This window comes from Hemitrygon akajei, chromosome 8, assembly GCF_048418815.1.
Source record: "Hemitrygon akajei chromosome 8, sHemAka1.3, whole genome shotgun sequence".
In the NCBI taxonomy this organism is placed as follows: Eukaryota; Metazoa; Chordata; class Chondrichthyes; order Myliobatiformes; family Dasyatidae; genus Hemitrygon; species Hemitrygon akajei.
The window spans coordinates 22,190,775-22,212,866 of NC_133131.1; the positions used below are offsets into that span (position 1 = coordinate 22,190,775).

Consider the following 22,092-nt stretch of genomic DNA (forward strand, 5'->3'; position numbering starts at 1 on the left):
CATTCTTTGGGTTATTTTCTGCTCTCTGTTTCACTGATGTCTGTGAAGAGTAAGGATTTCAGGTTGTATACTGTATACATTCTCTGATATTAAATTGAACCACTGGACCATGGGAGATTTGAATAAACATTTACTTATTGGATCCGAGAACACTGAGGTTCTGTATATCAATAAAAATTCAGCAGATTGCCTTTGAATAGCAGTGATCTGATGGAGCCATGGATCTATTTTCTGTCATGTGGGTTGGGGCATTGTCAAAGCAAATGAGTATTGTTATGTATTCAAGCTTAGCCAGTTTAGTTTAGTCTCTCAGCAGTTTGGTTTGTTTTAAAGTAACCACTACATTTTGTCAACAAAGAAAGCATAATTGAATTGAATTGAATGATCTTTATTGTCATTATACATAGGTACAATCAAACTCTGTATGATTTCTTCTCAGGCAATTAAATAAAACTGTAGATAAAATCAAGACAGTAATAGAAAAACAGTATTAAATAGATAAGTAGTAAAAATAAGTTACAGCAGCACCAGAATATCACAGTAATGCACAAAGTGCCGTTAGTGCAAGTATTTGAGTCCTTGTGTGTGCTCACAGTTTCAGTCGTTGTTCTGTGGGAGTGGTGTGATGGAGGCCACATCTCTGGGGTAGAAGCTGTTCCTCAGTCTATTTGTTCTGGCTTTTAGTGTCCTGAACCTTTTGCTGGACGGCAGCGGGTCAAACAGGGAGTGGCCCGGGTTTGTGGTGTCTCTGGTTATGCTGATTGCTTTCCTCCTGAGTCTGCTGGAATAGATGGTGTCCAGTCCTGGGAGCTCCATCCTGACAATTCGCTGGGCCACCTTCACCGCGCGATGCAGGTCTTGTCGCTCAGCGGCTGTGCAGCTGGCATACCACTCTGTGGCACTGTTGGTCAGGATGGTTTCAATTGTGCTTCTGTAGAAGTTAAGCAACAGCTTTTGTGGGAGTTTGGCCTGTTTCAGATTTCTGAAGAAGAGTCTTTGTTGTGCCTTTTTTACAAGCAGCGAGGTGCTGGTGGTCCATGTCAGCTATTTTGACAACATAACTCCAAGGAACTTTAGGTTTTCCGCACTTTCCACTACCTCTCCACGTATATGGAGGAGGGTGTGTACTCTGTCCTTTGATTTCCTGAATTCAATGATCATCTCTTTTATTCTCCATGGCTTGACTAGACTAAACTAAATTGCTAAGCGTGAGTACTGAACTATACTCAGGCTGAACCATGAGTAGATAACTGAATGGAAGAGAGTCAAGTCAAGTTGCCATTTTAAGAAATCCCTTTCCTATCAACCTGTCTCATCTTCCGTATTCACACTGGCACACATTCTCAGCCATTAATACTTTAGCTGGACATCAGGAATGCCCACAGAGCCAGTTGACTAGTGAGCCCAAAGTTAGCAATGAAAATAGACCATCTCTCTAAAGCGAAAAGAAGGCTAAATTGCCTCTTTTTTTTTCCCTCACAACTGTCTAAAATGAAGCAAATTGCCAGATTTAAAAAGAATTTTAATGCTTGGAAATACTATTAAAATACGGAAGTGGAATAACATCCAGAATATTATTGAAAATAATTGGAGAACTTACTACTAAATGTCTCTGGATGCTCAAGGCTGTTTCTTGGCCAAATTTAATTAATCCCTAATGTACTTAAGTCAAATTTCTCTTGGTCATTATTTATAGCAAAGCTGTACTTCTGATTTAGTTCTCAATTAATATTGGAATAGAAATGGCAAAGCAGAATCTACTTGCCCCCAAAAACATTCATTCTTGATGTTGATGCATGATCCTTGGTCCATCTAAACAGCAATTAAGATTTTACCATATTAATGCAGTATGATTGCTTAATACGAAGGGTGATTGATAAGTTTGTGGCCTAAGGTAGACGGAGATAAGTTATACAGCTCTCGTTACATGCACATGCAGTTCAACTCTTTGAGTGATTATGCAGAAAGTTTGAAGTTAATAACTCATCAGGCATGATTGATAAGTTTGTGGCCTAAGGTAGGAGGAGATGAGTTATTAACTTCAAACTTTCTGCATAATCACTCAAAGAGTTGAACTGCATGTTCATGTAACGAGAGCTGTATAACTCATCTCCATCCGCCTTAGGCCATGAACTTATCAATCACCCCACGCTGTGGACACTTTCTGGAGGTCCAAGTTCCGTATGCTCCACGACTGCTGGACTAAGTGTGTAAATGTAGGAGGGGACTATGTTGAAAAATAAATGTGCTAGGTTTTCTAAAATTGACTCCTTCTACCGTAGGCCACAAACTTATCAATCACCCCGGTATGTTAATCTTTATGTCCACTAGAAAATCTGTTAACTGAAGGTCTGTAAAAATGATGGAAAAAGGAAGTCTTTTAACCCATTTTGAAACTGGCATGCTCTAATCAGTGGGTATCAGCCCAGAATTTCATTAAGCACCTTGATTGTTTCAATATGGACCTACAACAATATGAAGAAGCTGGAACTGGATATTTAATCACAGGTTACACATACTTACTGACCGCCTTCATAATAACACTGATTAGAACAATTTGCTCAGTGATATTGAAATCCTCAAAGTACAAAGATCAATGTAAGTGTTTTTGTTTTAAATGCAAGATATTTGGCCTGTGAACAAATTTACAGAGATGATCAAGTATCAGTTGACTTAAAAATTAAAAATCATAAAAATTCTTCAACAACTTTCCCCTTTCTTCTCTTCTCCCCATTCATCTTTCCCTGTATTTTAAAGCTTGTTGGTCATGAACTTTTTTTTAGTTATGGTAAAATGACACTGACATTGAAACATAAGCCTATTCAAGGCTTCTCCAGTCAGCAGGGAATCTACTTGTACCAGAGGTCAAGTAAGAACACCCTCCAAGGGCAAGTAACCAACAAGTTTAGAGCATCCCACTGTTAGCAGAGATTTGATTCCCACCATTGTTTCTCTCTTCACAGATGCTCTCTGATCCTCTGCATTTCCAATATTTTCTCTTTTTTACTTCAGATTTCCAGCATAATTTTGCTTTTTTTTATTACCGTTCAAAAGGGAGTTGGATCACTAACTGTTTCAAGGATGATTGAGGTTCTCAGTCTCAGAAGAGAAAGGAGTCTTTAATACTCATTAGAGTGATGAAAAGAAACTAGGATTACATTTATAATCAAGCCTCTAACATGTTTGATCTGTTTTGAACTTGTATTCACTGCTGTCTCTCTTAAGTGACTAATCTTCTTATTGTTTTGTTTTTAAAGACTTGAATGCCATGAGTGGGAAAGGGACAAGTGATGCTAATGTGGGAACTGGACATAGCACCATAGCAACCACGACCGAACCAGAAGATGGATTTCACTTTGTTAGTACAACACTCAATATCAACATCAACAACCATCACCCACTGTTGGAAGAAGTCATTCATGAATCTCTGCTGAAGAAGAATTTTCTTGGACAGGAACGTATCTTTAACACAGGAATGACACTTGGGACTACTGTGCCAACTTCTCGATCCCAGAATCCTCAGCATCCTCTGGTAAATCAGATGGCCTCTGATGATACTCCTGATTTTTCTGACATCACCACGACAACCACCGTGGCCTCAACTTCACCAATGACAATGCTGGGTAACAACGCTGCTCTGGTAACAGGTCCTGCTCCCTTGACTGACAAGATTGTTGACGTCATTGCAGGGAAAACTCCAGCCATGGTGCCGACAACTGCCACCACAGACTCTCTAACCACAGCTAAGGTTAAGACGGCCGCAAATGAGATGGAGGAAACTGCATCTCAAAAAAGTAACACTCCATTCATTCGAACCGAGCCTGCCAGCTTCTCTGTTACAACAGTATCCCCTCAGAGCAAGATGAATACTTCTCAGCACGTCGACGGCCAAGGGGGAGCTACTATGGTAACCAATGACACTCCAACAGCCCTGGCTGTAACAACTCCAGGAACACATCAAGTGCAAGGGCCCAGCACCCAGCAAACTGATAGTCCTTCACCAGACATGACTGTCACATCACCTGCTAATGAGGCTGAAGAGGAAACCACGATGACAACCATCATCACAACAACCATTATTACAACTGTGCAGACACCAGGTATGTCATTGGTTCTTCTGAGATGGCAGAAGTGGGAATTTACAGTTAGGATATGTCACCTTCTACCTGATAAAGGTACCAGTTAAAAGCCAAGGGAAAATGGTCAACCTGGGTGGTGTGTCTAAAGTTAGAAACCCAGACCTTTCCAACTGTTTTTAATGTTACTTTGAATAATATTAGGGCAAGAATCTCGGGTAAAACACAGATAGAATGCTGCCTGCAGCTGATGTGACTTGCAGAACAACACTGACTACTAGGTTGCCACTCTGCATCCTCTTTTGGACCAAGCTAGAGTCACCTGGCACCAGAAAGTTTGTCTGAGAGAAACCAAAAATAAGTTCCAAGTTCAGAGTCATCTAACTTGCTCGATTAAATCTATCTAGGTCGTTTTCTATTCATGATTCAGTGATACCGGAGTTTCTGACCAAACCCTGTCTCAGAACCAGAGAGGACCAAATAAACCTAAGAAAATCCAGTAGCACCCAACTGCTCCATGTTGACCAATATTCCCATCTAAACTAGTTGCAAGAGACACACATGTGTCCTTCCTCAGGTTAATACAGAGCTGGACACAGTACTCCTATTGTGGTACTGTAATGACAAGACACTATAAACTGGCAAAAGAGGTAACTTGATAGAAGTATACAAGATGGTGAGCAGCATAAATTATGTGGATTGCCAGAAATATTTTATCAGGGTGAACACGACTGAAAGGGGGGGGGGGGCATAAATTTTAAGGTGATTGGACGAAAGTATAGGGGGGAGGTGTCAGAGGTAAGTTTTTTTACCGCAGCGTGGTGGGTTCATGGAACCTACCAGGGGTGATGGTAGAGGCAGATGCATTATGAGCATTTAAGAACCTCTGATACATGGATGACAGAAAAATGGAGGTCTACGTAGGAGGAAAGGGTTGATTGATCTTAGTGTAGGTTAAAACATTGGCACAACATAGGACAAAGACCTGTACTGTGCTTAATGCTCCATGTTCTATAAGAATTCTTTCTGCTTCTATGGCAACAGGACCTTCAACCCATCAAGTACCCATCCACATTAATTGCATATTTCTTCTCAATTTCACCACCATCCACTCATCTCCTGCCACCCACCTGCTCTAGGGACAGTTTCTAGTGGCCAATTAACCTAGGAGCCAGTATGTTTTTGGAATGTGGGAGAACACCAGAGCACTGATAATTTAATAGTCAGTTGTGGATGAGTGTGTCCCCACAAAATCATTTACTGTCTTGCCCAACCAGAAGCCTTGGATGAAACAAAAGGTCCACAATTTCCCTAGGGGCCATATCAGTGGCGTTCATGACTGGTGACCAAGTAAAGTACAAGAGATTCAGTTATGGTCCCCAGAAAACTGGCTATTCCAGACCACACTTGAATCACAGAAGGATGCTTGACAGCTGTGGCAGGGCTTGAATCCTATCACCTCCTACAAAGTAAAACCAAGCAACATGTGTTTCCTCCCAGAGGAGCTCAGTGCTTTTATGCTAGCTTAGACCAGCAAAACATGGAGGCACCTTCACAAACCCCCACTGCTCCCAGTGACCCTGTGACTTCAATCTCTGAGGATAACATGAGAGCATCCTTCAGGAGGGTGAACGCACAGAAAGCACCTGGTCCAGACAGGGTACCTGGCCGAGGACTGAAGACCTATGCTGATCAACTGGGTGGAGTGTTCATTAATATCTTTTAGCTCTCACTTCAACAGTCTGAGGTACACACCTGCTTCAAACAGGCTTCAATTATACCATTGTCCAAGGAAAAAATGTGGTAACCTACCTCAATAATTATCATAGCCCACCTTATCTTGTGTTATTGAAATTCTGTCATTAGAACAATATTTGTGCATGATCCTCAGTAGTTTATAGTTACTAAAAAGTCAACTTCTGATGTGATTTCTTGGTGCATGTGTCTGGAACTACAAGAATACAGATCTTACATACCTGCTATTAGGTAAGTGCCATGGTATCAGCAAGCATTCAGTACAATCCTCAATGACTGAAGCAGGGCTGTGGCCTCCACAGAGAGACTACCAAAGAGGTTCACCAGGATGTAGCCTGGATTAGAGAGTATTGGCTATAAGGAGAGGTTGGAATACAATTCTTTTCCCTGGAGTGTTCAGGGACTGATAGGAGACCCGAAAGAGGTGTATAAAGTTAGATAGGCATCCGTCAGTCTCGTGAGACCATGGATTTGCGCCTTGGAAGGTTTTCCAGTGCGCAGACCTGGGCAGGGTTGTATAGGAGACTGCAAGCTTTCCCCTCTCCATGCCACTGATGTTGTCCAAGGGAAGGGCACTAGGCACCAGTGCAGCTTGGCACCAGTGTCGTCACAGAGCAATGTGGTGTTAAGTGCCTTGCTCAAGGACAGAAACACGCTGCCTCAGCTGAGGCTCGAACCAGTGACCTTCAGGTTACTAGTTCGATGCCTTATCCACTAGGCCTCGCGCCAACGCTGTATAAAGTTACCAGAGGCAAAAGTAGAGTAGAGAGTTACTTCCGCCCCCGCCACACCCCTCCAGGCTAGGAATGTCAAATACTGGAGAGCATAGCTTTAAGGTGAGAGGGTAAAGTTTAAAGCTGATGTGCAAAGTGAGATAATTTACACAGTGCCTGAAATGTTTTGCGAGGGATGGTGGTGAAAGCAGACTTGTTAGAGGTTTTAAAAAAGTGTTTCGACTGGCACATGGAGCAATAGGTGCTGTCCAATAAAATCCATATGCATCCCTTCACCTAAATATTTTTAAATGGAAAGCTATCAATTAGGGTTTTAATGAGGGAACTCACATCAGCTACTGTTTACTCCTGAAACTTCAATTTACAATTTCACAACAGACTCGGACTCTCCAAGGGAAAGACGCAAGATCAAGGTTCATGGTTGTTTAATGTCATTTCCAGTGCACAAGTGCAAAGGAGAATGAAATAATTGTTGCACACAAAAGAACACATAAGATTAATGACACAATATTAAAAAAAAACAACAAATACGAATACATAAGATAGACTGGAGACTGCAGATGCTGGAATCTAGAGGAATAAACAATCTACTGGAGTAGTTCTGTGGGTTGAGCAGCATCTGTTAGAAGCTTGGAACCCCGTATCAGGACTGCGCCTACAATCATGGAGCAATGCAGCACTAATGCATCTTATTGCAGTTTCCGCATTGTCAGTTATTACACTAAGATTTCCTCTAACAGAGAGTGGTGAATCTTTGGAATTTTCTGCCCCACCGAGCAGTGAAGCATAATTTGATAGAAATATTTAAAGCAGAGATAAATACAATTTTAGAAGTGTGGGGATTTTGGGTTATGGGATGTGGCACAGAGAGGGAGACAGGGCCTGGGATAGATCACCCATGACAGGCCTAAGGGGCTGTGCTTCCTACTCCTGCTTATATTTTCACATTAGACTGAGTAATGGACTAAGTAGGAGAAAGCATTGCAACAATGGTGAGTGAGTTTAGGGAGGGAGGGCAAGGAAACTAGTGTGGAAAAGTGGCCAAACATTTTAATTCCCATTCCCATTCCCGTTTCAATGTGTTGGGTCCATGGCCTCCTCTTGTCCCAAGATGAGGCCACCCTCAGGGTGAAGGAGCAGCACCTTATATTCCTCCTAGGCAGCCTCTAACCTGATGGCATAAATATCACTTTCTCCTTCCAGTAAAATTTTATTTTTAATTAAAATATAAAATTCCCCCCACCGGACTTTACCTCTTCTCACCGGTCCCCTCATCCTTTCCTTTCTCCTACAATCTGCTCTCTTTTCTTATATGGTTCTTTTTGTCACCCACCCACCTTGCTTCACCTATTACCTTCCAGCTAGCCTCCTTCCACTCCCCCCACCTTATTATTCGGGCATCTTCCCCCTTCCTTCTCAGTCCTGAAGAAGGGTCTCAGCCAGACACATCGACTGTTTATTCTTTTCCATTGATGCTGCCCGACCCGCTGATTTCCTCCAATCTTTCGTGTGTGTCTGTGAGTTGCTTTGTATTTCCAGCATTTGCAGATTTTCTTGTGTTTGTATGTGTGTGTTTAACCATTCTTACCCATTTACAGACACGTGTGTTTGTGTGTGCGTTGGTGTGCATGCTTTGTCGGTGTAGCAGAGCCTGATCCTTTGGACTTTCCCTTTGGACTAAGTCCCCACTAGCAAGGCCACGCTTCTTTGTGCTAATATCCTCCTGCTCCACACATTGAATCCTTTGGCCATTTGCATTAGCCCAGAATTACAGCTTTAATGTGTAAGTGCAGCGAACTGAACTGAACTGATGAGCTGAGCACTTCGGTTTATTCACCCAAGCCCGGATGTTGTCAACCCAAATCCCCTGAAAACCATTGCAATGTAAACATTTTCCAGAGCTGAGGGAGGAACTGTAAAATTTATGTTGCTTTTTCATTCACTTTCCAAATCAGGCTTGAGCAAGCAATTAACACAGCGGCAGCCTATTAAAGGAAATGTCCATCAAATTATCTACTTAAGGCTTGAGTCTGGCAATACATGCCCTGTTCTCTGTTAGGTGACCTTATGGTAATCAAAGTACTTAGTGTATCTTGTACTTCAATTAGAGAGTTGGTGTTCTTTTGCACAATAGCCTTAATATATGCTTGATACTTTATAATTAAATCTGAGCTTACTTAAAGATTTTGATCTTCAGTGAACTTCAGTGAGCAAACGGGAAGTATTCTGTCATGATTGTTCTTCAGTGTATTTGCTGGTACACTAAAATTAGTCCAGAACTTTGAGGAATGTACCTTCCATGGATACAGATATTCAGGGAGAACGGTTTGTACAGGAATGTTACAAAGAAGTACTGGACACCTTGGCACAGTTACCTCACGTTTCCAGTGACCAGCATTCATCCCTGACCTTGTCTGCTGTCTGTGTGGAGTCTCCATATTCCCCTTCTGAGTACACAGGTTTCCCCTAGCACTCCAGTTTCATCCCACATCCCAGAGACACAGAGATAAAAATCTTCAAAAATTAGCTTTATTTGTCAGAGTACATCAAACACACAGTGAAATGCATTGTTCCCGTTAAATCCAGTCAATGAGGATTGTACGAGGGGAAGCCCACAGGTGTCGCCATGCTTCTGGCGCCAACATAGCGTACCAACATCTCACCAACCCTTACCCTCGCCGTCCATCTTGGGAAAGTGGGAGAAAACCAAAGTATCCACAACATGCAGCTTAGTAAAGTGATTAGCCATTGTATAGTTTTCCTATAGCTTTTAAGAAACTCTTGGAAAGGCACATGGATGATAGAAAAATGGAGAGTTATTTAGGAAGGAAGGGTAGCTTAAAAGTTTGGCCCAACATCATAGGCTGAAGGGTCTTCACTGTGCTGTAATGTTTAATTTTAACTACCGGTACCAAGAAATCAATGTCTGAAAAATTCCCTGGAGACGAGGCTTCTAACTACCCCTCGTTGGTGGTGATTTCATGGTGGTGTTCATGGTATTTCTATAGTTTTATATTTAGTAATTTTCCCATTAAGAACTAAAATCTACACCAAGAGCATTATAGTGATTGTTTTTTTCAAGTAACAGCGACTGGTGATTGAAAATAATATTAACCTAATTTGCTCAGTCTAGTAAATGAATACAATTTAAGATTCATTCCACGTACTTCGCAGTAGGTGCAGATGGACAAAGATCTGATATTTAGAGGGAAGTTGCCTGTTATTTGTTGAGAACCGAAAACACAGGTACAGAGGATGTGTTGTATTTTTCGTACAGTGAATCATGGAAATCTTTCCTGTAATACTACTACATTACAAAACCATTGGCACCAGTTAAAATTCAGAGGAGCAGTTTTCAAAACTGTTCTCTAACAATGTCAATGTGAATAATGTGCTTCAGTGAGGTGTGTGCGGCATTTTAATGCAGCAAAACCATTTTAGTTTGAGAGAAGAGGGATTAACCTAAAGCCAGGAACATAGTCGACAAATTTAAATAATTGGTTTTCAGATCCTCTTGAGGTGTGCTGAAATGAGAATGATTCAAATGTATGAACTCACTTAACCCTAAAGTGCTGGCAGTCAGCTTTTAAAATTCTGACAAGGAATAGATGACTTATTAAAAAGAAAAGAAGTTCAGAGTTTGGCAATCCGTTGTCCCCTTATCTGACACTTTATTGTCCATTTTATATTGCATATCTAATCATTTATTGTAGGTTCTCTCAGATCAGTTTTACAAGCTTCAGCTATAAGATACAATATTTCTACAAATATGATTGAAGCATGAGGTTAAAATAAAGCTTAATGGTGTCAGAAAATGCTTGTTTGTACCATGATTTGCTGTTAGCAAAAATATGGATTTATTGGGCTTTGACTTCTGCGTTCCCAAGCTTAAGTTCGCATCTGCTTGATCAGGAGGAAGCTGGATACGCGGTTTGTGTGAGAAGTGAGTTGGGTAATTTCATCCCACGGCTTGATGAACATGGTCCAAAAGCAGAAAAGCAGCCAGAACTTTGGGAAATAGGAACACTTTGTGCTGAATGAGAGGGGTGGTTCCTTGAGGTAAAGTCAAGGGATATCGAACATTGAACAGTACAAACAGGTAGAGGCCCCTCAGCCCAATCATGATGCCGATCCAAACCAAACTCATCTGCCTGCACATCATCCATGTCCTTGTGTACTAGAGGTTCCTAACCTGGGGTCCATGGAACCCTCAATTAAGAGTAAGGATCCATGGCATAAAAAAAGTTGGGAACCCCTGCTCCGTATCTTGCCCTTTCATGCCTCTGTCCAAGTGCTTCTTAAATATTGCTATTGTATCTGCTTCTGCAACCTCCCCTGGCAGCACACCTGCCACTCCTCGTTTAACGCAAAAAAAAACTTGCCTCACTAAACTATTTTAAACTTATAAATATCAACTAACTGTATAACCTCTCCCTAGGATAAAGAGCCTGCCTATCCATCCTAAAAATTCATCTAATAACTTTCCACACTTCAGTCAGGTTACCCTTCAGCCTCCTATGTAACAGAGAAAACAATCCAAGTTTGTCCAGCCTCTCCTTATAGTTAATGCTCTCAAATGCAGGCAACATCCCGTAGAAACTCTTCTGCATCATCTTCAATTTCTCTACATCCTTCCTATGGCACAGAAGCCATAACTGCATGCATTACTCTAAACATAATCAAAATTTTATACCATTGGAACACGACTTCCCAGCTTTTATAGTTAATGACCTTACCAATGAAGGCAAGTATGCCATATGCCTTCTTTATCACTCTACCCATGTAAATTGTACCCCAAGATCTCTCTGTACATCTTTATTCCTATAAGTCTTCTCATTTACTGTATGGATTAGAATTTGTCCATTTGTCCAAATTAGACTTCATCTGCCATCTCTCCACCCAATTTTCTAACTGACTTATGTCCTACTATATCCTTTGGCAGATCTCCTCACTATCGTTCACTTCTACAACTCCACCCCCTTCTTGTTAACTGCAAATTTACTAATCAGACCACCTAAATTTTCACCCAACTTCGAACCAATCCTTGCAAACAGCACAGGTCACAAACCTTCAGCTAAAAGTGCACCTCTGTGCATCTACCAGCTGTCTTCTATGACAAAGTTAATTCTTGATCCATTTACCAACTCACCATCAATTGGATGTGATTTAATCTTTTAGACAAGCCCATCATGATCATTCTTGTGAAATACTTTGCTGAAATCCATGTAGATAACACCTGAACGACCCTCATCTATCACTTTCATCCTCTTTTCAAAAAAAACCCAATCAAATTTGTGAGGCAGGACCAAGTTGACTATCTCTAAGAAATCTATGCTTTTCAAATGCGAATACAGTAAATTCTATACCTAAAAATCATTCCCTACCATTCATTTAAGGCTTGTAGGTGTATAATTCCCTGGGTTCTTAAACAGTGGAATGGCATTGACTGTTCTCCAGTTTTCTTGGATCTCTCCTGCAGCGAATAAGGATACGAAGACCTTTATCAAGGCCCCAGCAATCTTCCCTCTTCGTTCCCTCAGTAGCCTAGAATGGGTCCCATTAGGCCTTGGGGAATTATCCACTTTAATGTTCTTCACAACAATCAACCTCTCTCCAGCTTAATATTGGCATATACTAGAATAGCGACATTATCTTCCCTGATCTTGCATCATCTATATTCCTCTCCTTGATGAATACTGATGCAAGGTACTCATTAGGATCTCACTATGTTGCTTTGGCATAAATTCCCACACTTTTCTTTCACTAGCTATCCTCTTGCTCCTAATTATCACACAAAATCCATTGGGATTCTCCTTAACCCTACTTGCCATTGATATTTTATGGCCCATTTAGCCATACTAGTTTCTTGGTGAGGTTCTTAATTCCTTGTTTAAATTATTATTAATGAGAGAAAATACATGTCGCTCTATTCTGAAATTAAGTCTGCCATTTATGATCTGAAGACACTGGAACTGCCTAAATTAAGATATTTCTGGGGGGCTTGTGAAGATCAGGGTAAAATATGGGCTTTCAGACTTGCAAAATCATCTCTTGGCTGAAGTTAGGGATTATGGCATTAATTGTGTGTCTAGGATATAATTTTCTTTCAGTTCAGATGGAAGTTTAGCACCTCTAGTCTGTGACAGTGAATGGATACCCACTGTACTGGCATCAACTTCCCAACACACATGATGCCTGTGGTGTTGCGTGAGCTGCTGGAAGTGCCACACACCAAGATTTGGCAAAGGCCTTCCCTCCAAAAGAGACAAAACTGAGCTCGGGAATGAGTTGAAATGGTGGAGGTATATCATGATATCAATATTCCGGGGGTGAGAGGTAGAGGATGTGGCAGGGGAGTCTCTCAAAGCAAAAACATCTTAAAGCACAAATCTCCTTTAAACATTTTCTCTCTCGTTTTTAACTTCCTAGTATTATCACATACACACACACACACTGTCAAACAACTAATGTGCAAAAGAAGACAAACTGCAACTAAAAAATAAATAATACGGAGAACATAGAGCAACTATGTAGATTGTCGAATCAGTTCTGGGAGGTTAGCACTAGATCTCCCAGTTCTCCTCCTCCTCTTCTGCCTTTTCCTTCGTATTATTTTCTTCTTTCCTTTAAGTGTATGTATTGGTTGTGTATCAGCCTTTGTTAATGCCTAGCTTATTTTTCATAAATTCTGTTGTATTTCTTTTTTCCCTGTAAATCGCTGCAAAAAAATGAATCTCAGGGTAATATATGGAAACATATATGTATATACTTTGATAATAAAACTACTTTGGCTTTGACTTTCAGCTGTAAGGCTGGTGGCCGACTGTCCAGCTTTTCTGCTGAAATTTGAATTAGGATGCAAATTTATAACCTAGATTATTTTGCTGCCATTCCAAAAAGTTAGGTTCCAGCTTAGGATGTCCTTTGCAATTTTGTTTGAACATTGCCACTGGGTGAACTATCTAATAAGGGAAGATGTTCATTATAGATTGCATGAAGCAAAGGCCAAAATGAGAAGACCTTAGGTGCAATCTGACGTTAATGTTTCTAGCAGTTATAAACCTCCTCTGGGACTTCGCCATGTTTAATAGTGTAAGGAATAAGCCAGAACTTGCGAGTAAGTGATGTGAAGAACAGATTCATCACAGCTGGAGTTGCACTTCAGCAGTTTTATTGCAGTCAGCGGGGACAAAAAGTCGTTATTGATCTCCACCGCAAACCTGTGCAAGTAGTCAATTTGGTGCAGAATAGAATAATGAAGAGGGATCATGGGAGACCCAACGATGTTTTGCAGCTGCTAATTTCTGTTGTCTACTTTCTTTTGCAGTTCCTTGCAGTTTAAATTTTACCGACTTTGAGGGTTATGTGGAATCTCCAGAATACCCAAGTCATCTGTTCTATAGCAGCTTGGATTGCATCTATACCATTAGAGTCTACACCGGATATGGAGTGGAACTTAAGGTTAGTGCCTTCTAATCCTGCCTTTGCTGTTAGTCTCTCTACTTCTAAGGGATAGCAATGCATTGACCTTTTATAAACTGTTTTCTCCCATTGGTCCCTATACTGTGATATCTCTGTTATGTGCCTGTGGTGCTGTGGCAAGTACAGTACTTTGCAAAGTCTTAGGTACATACATGTACAACATATACAGGTTTCCCCCGCAATCCGAAGGTGGAGCGTTCCTATGAAACTGTTTGTAAACCGAAATGTCGTAAATCGAAGAAGCAATTACCGTTAATTTATATGTGAAAAATTTTTGAATGTTCCTAGATCCAAAAAAATGACCTACCAGATCAAACCAAATAACACATAAAACCTAAAATGACACTAACATATAGTAAAAGCAGGAATGATATGATAAATACACACCCTATATAAAGAAGAAATATTGTAAGTGCGGTGTAGTTTCACTTATCAAAATCGGGAAGACAGAGAGCCAAAATCGATTTGGAGAAAAAAAATTGGCATGTACACACATGTGCACGTATACGCCTACGCACATACACGCATGCGCAAACAACTGCCCGCACAAGGTTTCACGGTCATGGTAGTCTTTCTCAGGGTAAACACACGTATAAAGCAGGCGTCTTTTTTTCATAAAAGAGAAAATCCTCTTTGGTTAGCAAAAACAGGTACTAATGTGGGTCTTTCGTAACAGCGAGTCATCATGAAGCGAACGTTCGAAAAACAGGGGACGCCTGTAGTTAGGGTGCCTAAGACCTTTGCACAGTACCATCTTCCTACTTTAATCAATATTCTATAAGTACTATGCAGAAGTCTTAGGCACATGTATATTGCTAGTGTACTGTGTATTATGTCTTTCCATTTACCAATAACACTTATACTACTGAACTAAAACAAAGCTAAGTACTCTTGTTTCTGTTTCCCAACCACCTTTATATTTTATCCAACTGTGAAAAGGTGTTAGGTACCCTAGCTTCACATGCATTCTTAAGACTTTTGCACAGTACTGTAAGTTTTTCATTGTACACATGAACTCATGCATTTGACCATAAGCTCAACTTTGACTTTGAAAGTTAAAATTGTTCTGTAGATGATAGTCAATGTGTAGACAATAACAACACATTGCCTTCTCTTAACAAAAACATCTCTTCCTATTCACTGGTTGAAACAGAATAAATGATGAGGCCTGGAAGTGAAGAAGAACACAGAGAAGAAATGACCACTGCATTTTTTTAACATAATGCCCTTCAGATCACCCTCTTCCTCAGAATAAATACATTTCTATTTTTAAACTCACAGTAAGAAACTCATAATTTTATCTTCAACAACAGATATTGATGAAGGATGTACATGTTACAGTCTTTCAACTTTGGTATTCCTTTAGTTGTGATGTTGCATTTGTTACACTTAAATGCTATGTAGGTTCTGACTTAGTTCTGAATTAGGCCTCACTCTAATTAAGAACTGGAATTCGATTGTAAACAAGGTAGGAGAGCAGAAACATGATTGGATGAGGACTCAGCAGTCAGGTGTGATGGACTACGGAGGTATAAATACTACTGGACTAGATACGCCCAGCCAACATCCTTGATGAAGATGACAGAGTGCGTCATTGAAACATCACTTATAATTGATACCTGCACCTGGCTGGAAGCCCAAGAAGAGTTAAATCTTCTTGCAGAGTTTCTTTCTGGAGGTATATTTTTGCTTCCTATGAGAATATTTCTGTGTGTGACCCTCAGGCTCGGCCACTATTTGTTCGTCTAGGGGAAAACAACTTCTGGCCCCACTAAACTGAGAAATCTCATTTGTGTGGATGCTGTGTTGCACGGTTACAAATCTACAAATCCGAACCGCAAAATATCAGACAGTACACCACATGTAATTAAATGATTGAACTTTATAAATATTAATCTGAATATAGGGTTAGTAAAGAAAAGAAAAAGAAAAAGGGCCCATTTTAAGGAAAAAGTCAGAAGTGCCTGTTGGAGCTCACTGATACGGCCATTCATCAACCATCGACCTCCTCCGGGCGTCACTGACCTTCACACCCTCACTCCTCAGTCCAATCCATCCGCTGGTCTACCAGTACCACTTCTTCCATCTTCCTCTCTCGTTGACAAAAGACCGTGAAAATCTCTCTTCCAGACTCACAAGAAAGAACAACATTTCTCTCATTGGATAGCCCCCACATTAAAAAAAAAGCCCCATTATCTCTAGTCATAACCCAAACAATACTGCTACAGAGAAGCCATTACATTAGCAGTGAAACCTTACAGCATGTTACACTCTGCCCTCACCAAATTTAGTCACGTCCTCATGGTGTTGAGATAATTCACCAACCCTTCCTGCAAAACACAAAGTCCAATCCAGGTGTCAAAGGCAGTGACATAGCTCCCTAAAACAGTGAGGGTCACACTCTGTTTCCCCTTGTGGCGTGAAGCAACTGAGTGTACGAGACTCCCCCCCCCCCCCCCCGATAGGATGTCAGTCTATCGCGAGGTTAATCCCCAGCATTTTGCTGGTACCCATTTTCAGCTGGGTGGACTGGAGCAATGTGTGGTTAAGTGCCTTGCTCAAGGACACAACATGCTGCCTTGCTGGGATGCAAACTCACAACCTTCAGATTGCTAGTCCAACTCCTTAACCACTTGGCCATGTGCCACACTCTGTTCCCCTGGTAGTCCCCTAACTCCCTGAGACATCCGCACCCCCTCATCTAACTCCTCAGGGTCAGACACTACTGGGGATGCTTCCAGCCTATCTGGCGAGTAAGTTTCTGTGTTGTTCTGTTGGGATTGGGTAGTTGGAAAAAAGGTTAAGGGCTCAAAATAGGTAAGGATCTCAAAGGTTACAGGGAGAAGGCAGGAGAACGGGGATGAGAGGGATATAAGTAAGCCATGATGGATTGGTGGAGCAGCTTAATTCTGCTCCTTGCCTTATGGTCTTAAAATATCCAAAGCCCATCACTGAATGTACATTTAATCCATATTGATCTTCTGTAGCTCCCTCTGCAAAGGGATCCTTGCCTTCTTCATCCGGAAACCACAGTCAGTGCAGATCAGTAATATCACCTCTTTCTCACTGACAATCAACATGAGGTGCACCTCAAGGGTGCATACTTAGCCCACTGCTCTACTCTTTACGCTTACAGATGTGTGGCTAGACACGGCTCAAATACCATCTATAAAATTTGTAAGTGACACCACTGTTGTTGGCAGAATCTCAGATGGCAAAGAGAGGCTTACAGGAGTGAGACAGAACTGATGGTTGAGTGGTTTGTAAGAACAATTTTTTGCACTCGATGTCAGCCAGACCGAGGAACTGATTGTGGACTTCATGAAGAGGAATTCGGAAGAACACACATCTGTCTGCAATAGAAAGGGTGAGTTACTTCAATTTCTTGAGTGTCAACATCTCTGAGGATCTGTCCTGGGTCGAACACATCGATACACTCACAAAGAGGGCACACCAGTAGCTGCACTTCATTAGGAGTCTGGGGAGATTTGGTATGTCATTGAAGACTCCAGCAAATTCTACAAATGTACGGTGGAGAGCTTTCTGACTGGTTGCATCACAGCTTGATATGGAGGCTCCAATGCACAGGATTGAAAGAACCTACAGAGGCCAGCTGTAATACGAGCACAACTTTCCCATTCATCCAGGGCATCTTCACAAGGCAGTACCTCAAGAATCAGCGTCCATTGTTAAAGACCCTTGCCATCTGAGACATGCCCTCTTTTCATTACTACCACCCGAGAGGAGGTATTATAATGTGAAGACACACACTCAATGTTTTAGGAACAGCTTCTTTCTATCAATCTCTCTGTAACTTACAGTAGCGCGCTGTACTGCTGCCACAAAGCAGAAATTTCATGACATATAGAGGTGATAATAAACTAATTGTGATTCTCAATGCAGGAAATATTCTAGAGTATCACTTGGTGCTTCATTTCAGATTATTCCTGTAAAGAGATTTCTCCAGCCTAAACTTGTCAATTCTTGTGATGACAGCGTTGCCTGTAAAATGTTAAATTATTTTTTCTTTTTCTAGCAGCGAATTATCACTGCAGCAGATTCTGTTGTGATAATTCTTGAGATTGGAATTGACAAACATGTTTCTGCTAAAAAAAATAAGTTAAGCTTGTTGGATGAAGAATGATTGTGCTAGTGAATGCGTTCTTCTATAGTAGGCATTATGGATGAGTTGATTAGATTAGACATGCTGTACAAGGCCAAGAGGGTAAATGTGCCTGATTTGTAAAGATTAAACTAGATTCTTCACTGGCAGAACTTCTTTTTGCTCGACTTCTGAGATAAGTAGCTGGCAGGTGGCACATGAAAGTGGGTTGGTGGGAAATAATCAGAAGTTAAAGAAGGCAGTTGAATTTTAAGGAAAACATTTACGAATGTTGCCAGTCTCCTGGTGATCAGGAAAGTTTATTTAAGCTACCATAATGACCTTGGGTTCTTTGCCCATGCATTGTTGCTATTCCCAAGAAGGCATTTGGATGGTTCAAATGTATTTGTGTACGGGTTCTACTAAGATTCTCCAAGGCAACATTTTGCTCTCCTCTCCCAGTATCAGGAACAAATAATTCTTGGCAGGTGAAGCTCACCCAAATGCAAAGAAATGCTGAGGATGTGTATGTGTCTGTTGGATATGGCTAATGAAGCAATTTAATGAAGTATTTAATGTTGAGTTATTAATAGTAATTAATGAAGTATTTCAACATTTTGGACACATGCTGGCTGCAGTGAGATGGAGATGGAATGGGAACAGTTTTTTGGGTTTTTGAATGTAAGTTTTACTTAACTGAATTGGTTATGTCTGACAACATCCCATCTACAGACACTCGAACTTTCAGCACACTCAAAGATAAGGATTTGTAAAGTGGGACTTAAACTACCTAAGCAAAGATCTGGACCTGCTGCAATTTGCCTATCGCCCCAATGGGTCTACAGTAAGTGCAGTTTCACTGGCTCTCCACTCAGCTGTGGGTCACTTGGACAATAGTAGTACTTGTATCAGGCTGCTGTTCATTGACTACAGCTCAGCGTTCAATAGAATCGTGCCCTCAGTTCTAATCAACAGGCTCCGAAACCTAGGCCTCTGTACCTCCCTCTGCAGCTGGATCCTTGACTTCCTCACTGGGAGTCCACGGTCTGTGCAGATCAGAAATGACATCTCCTCCTCACTGACAATCAACACAGGTTCACCCCAAAGGTGCGTGCTTAGCCCACTTCTCAACTCTCTCTACCCTCGTGACCGTGTGACTAGGCACAGCCCAAACACCATCTATAAATTTGCCGACAACACAACTATTGTTGGCCGAATTTCAGACAATGACAAGCAGGTGTGCAGGAGTGAGGTAGATCAGATATTGAGTCGTGTCGCAGCAACAGCCTTGCACTCAACATCAGTAAGACCAAAGAACTGATTGTGGACTTCAGAAAGGAGAATTCAAGGGACCTACACAAGTCCTCATCAAGAGATCAGCAGTGGAAAGTGTGAGCAATTTCAAGTTCCTGGGTGTCAACATCTCTGAGGATTGATCCAGGGCTCAGCATATTGATGCAATTACAAGGAAGGCATAACAGCGTCTATATTTCATTGGAGTTTGAGGAGAATCAGTATGTCACCAAAGACGCTTGCAAATTTCTACGGATGTGCCACGAGGAGCATTCCAACTGGTTGCATCACTGTCTGGCGCGGAGGGGCCTCTGTACAGGATCGGATAAAGCTGCTGAAAATTGTCATCTCTACCAGCTCCATCACGGGCTCTGGCATCTCCAGCATCCAGTACACCTTCAAAAACCGGTGCCTCAAAAAGGTGCAATCCATCACTAGGGACTCCCATCACCCATGACGTGCCCTCTTCTCATTGCTACCATTAAGGAGGAGGTACAGAAGCCTGAAAACACACTCTCAATGCTTCAGGAACATCTTCTTCCCCTCCGTCATCAGAAGACTGAATGAGCAATGAACACATGTGTACTACCTCAGTTTCCCCCCTCTCTTTCTGCACTATTTATTTAATTTATCTTTATTCTTACTGTTTTTATTATTATGTATTGTAATGTACTGCTGCTATACAAAATAACAAATTTTACGACTCATGCCAGTGATATTAAACCTGATTTCGATTCTGATTCGGATAATAAACAGATGATTGATGAGGCAGCTGCTAATTTGAAACTTATTGAAAGAATAGATTAAATGAGACATGTCATGTGTAACCTTGCACTCAAAAATTAAAAGATGAAGCCATTGTGAAGAAATACTTTCAAGGTTTGATAACTAATGATTCTCTGTACTTTGAAAGCTGGTAAAAGATGACTAGAGCTGAAATTCTATATCTACGATTGCAAGTTCCTTCTGAAATAGAAAGAAAGTCGATTTGTTTTGGATAACAATATTTGTACACCATTGCAAGAAAATCAATATACATCCTTGCTGGCAGAAAGATAAAAGCAGAAGGATTATGGGCTTCCTTCAGTGAAATGCTGGAAAATTTGTGCACCTTTTTTATAATCTTTCAGCATCCTAGTTTATGAATGTGACATTTCTAAGGTTAGATAGAATATTTCACAAAAAGTATTCATGATTCTAATCAGTATTCTGTCTTAAATCTGGGTCTGTTCAAGAAAAAAAGATGCATTAATCTTTCCAACACACTTTGTGTCTTAGTGTGGAAACTGAATTTAAAATCAACTTCAAACAAGAATCCAGACCCTTCAAGTGCCAAATGTTAGAAACTGGAAGCACTCGCCCTGAGATTAGTAACTGCGGATTTATTTTTGGAATGATTTATTTTGCAAATAACCTTTAATGAATTCTGCTGCAGTTCTTTTTTTTAAGGGAATATGGTGGGCATGCTGGAGAATTCAAAGAGTAATTTTGGAAAGAAAGAAAAAGACATTACTAGAATGCAGCAAAGAACTGAGGGAGTGAGACTAATTGGATAAGTTTTGAAAGAGCTGCAAAGAAACAATGGAATAAGTGATTTTCATCTTATACAAAGAATATATGAATGTAGAGAAAGCCATTAGGTAAATGAAATAGTCATCAGCTCCTGCATTGCATTGTGAAAATCTTTAGACATTCTTTTGATAGTTAAGCCATTAGCAGCCAACTGTAGATTGAAATGGTGGTAAAAGGCCATCAACTTGAAAGATTAACTCTCTCCCAAGGTGTTGCTGACCTGAGCATTTCCAGCATGTTCTGTTGTTGCTACATACACTCAGTGGCCACTTTATTAGGTACACCTGTATGCCTGCTCATTAACGCAAATATCTAATTGGCCATCCATGTGGCAATAACTCAATACATAAAATCAAGCAGACATGGTCATGAGGTTCAGTTGCCATTGAAACCAAACATCAGAATGGGGAAGAAATGTGATCTAAGTGACTTGGACCATAGAATGATTCTTGGTGCCCGACAGGGTGGTTTAAACATCTCAGAAACTGAAGATCTCCAGGGATTTTCACAAGTAAGCCTCTAGACTTTATAGGGAATGGTGCAAAAACAAAAAATAACATCCAGTGAGCGGCATTTCTGTGGGTGAAAATGCCTTGTTAATGGCCAGACTGGTTCAAGCTGACAGGAAAACACAGTAACTCAAATGACTACATGTTACAACAGAAGAGCATCTCTGAATGCACAACACATTTAAACTTGAAGTGGATGGGCTAAAGCAGCATACGACTAACCAGGTACCACTCCTGTACCTAAAAAAGTGACCACTGAGTTCACGAACATAGGGAAAGTCAACAGCTTTTCTTTTGCCTTTGGATTGTGGAAATCCTCAGACATTCTTTTGATAGTTAAGCTATGAGCAGCCAACTGGAGATTTAGATAGTGATGAAAGATCATCAAGTTGAAGCATTAACTCTCTCCCAAGATGTTGCTGACCTGAGCATCTCAAGCATTTGCTATTTTTTGTTTTACATATCCTGATATATTGTCATGGTCTGGTCCGTGAAGTCCGTGTTCTGGTTCACGGTCCGGTCCGTGGACTCCGGACTCCGGGTCTTCCGGCTGTCACTTGTTTCAGTTG

General features: G+C 41.0%; 1 protein-coding gene across 2 annotated transcripts in view; it reads left to right on the forward strand.

Moving 5' to 3' along the window:
• The window catches only part of sez6b (seizure related 6 homolog b), a 919,909-nt gene that overhangs the window by 401,169 nt on the left and 496,648 nt on the right, over positions 1-22,092 (forward strand). For both annotated transcript variants that reach the window (XM_073053431.1, XM_073053432.1), the window contains exons 2-3: positions 3,258-4,100; positions 13,893-14,026. In XM_073053431.1, the coding sequence (XP_072909532.1) occupies positions 3,258-4,100; positions 13,893-14,026 (977 nt within the window). The remainder of the gene's footprint in view (positions 1-3,257; positions 4,101-13,892; positions 14,027-22,092) is intronic.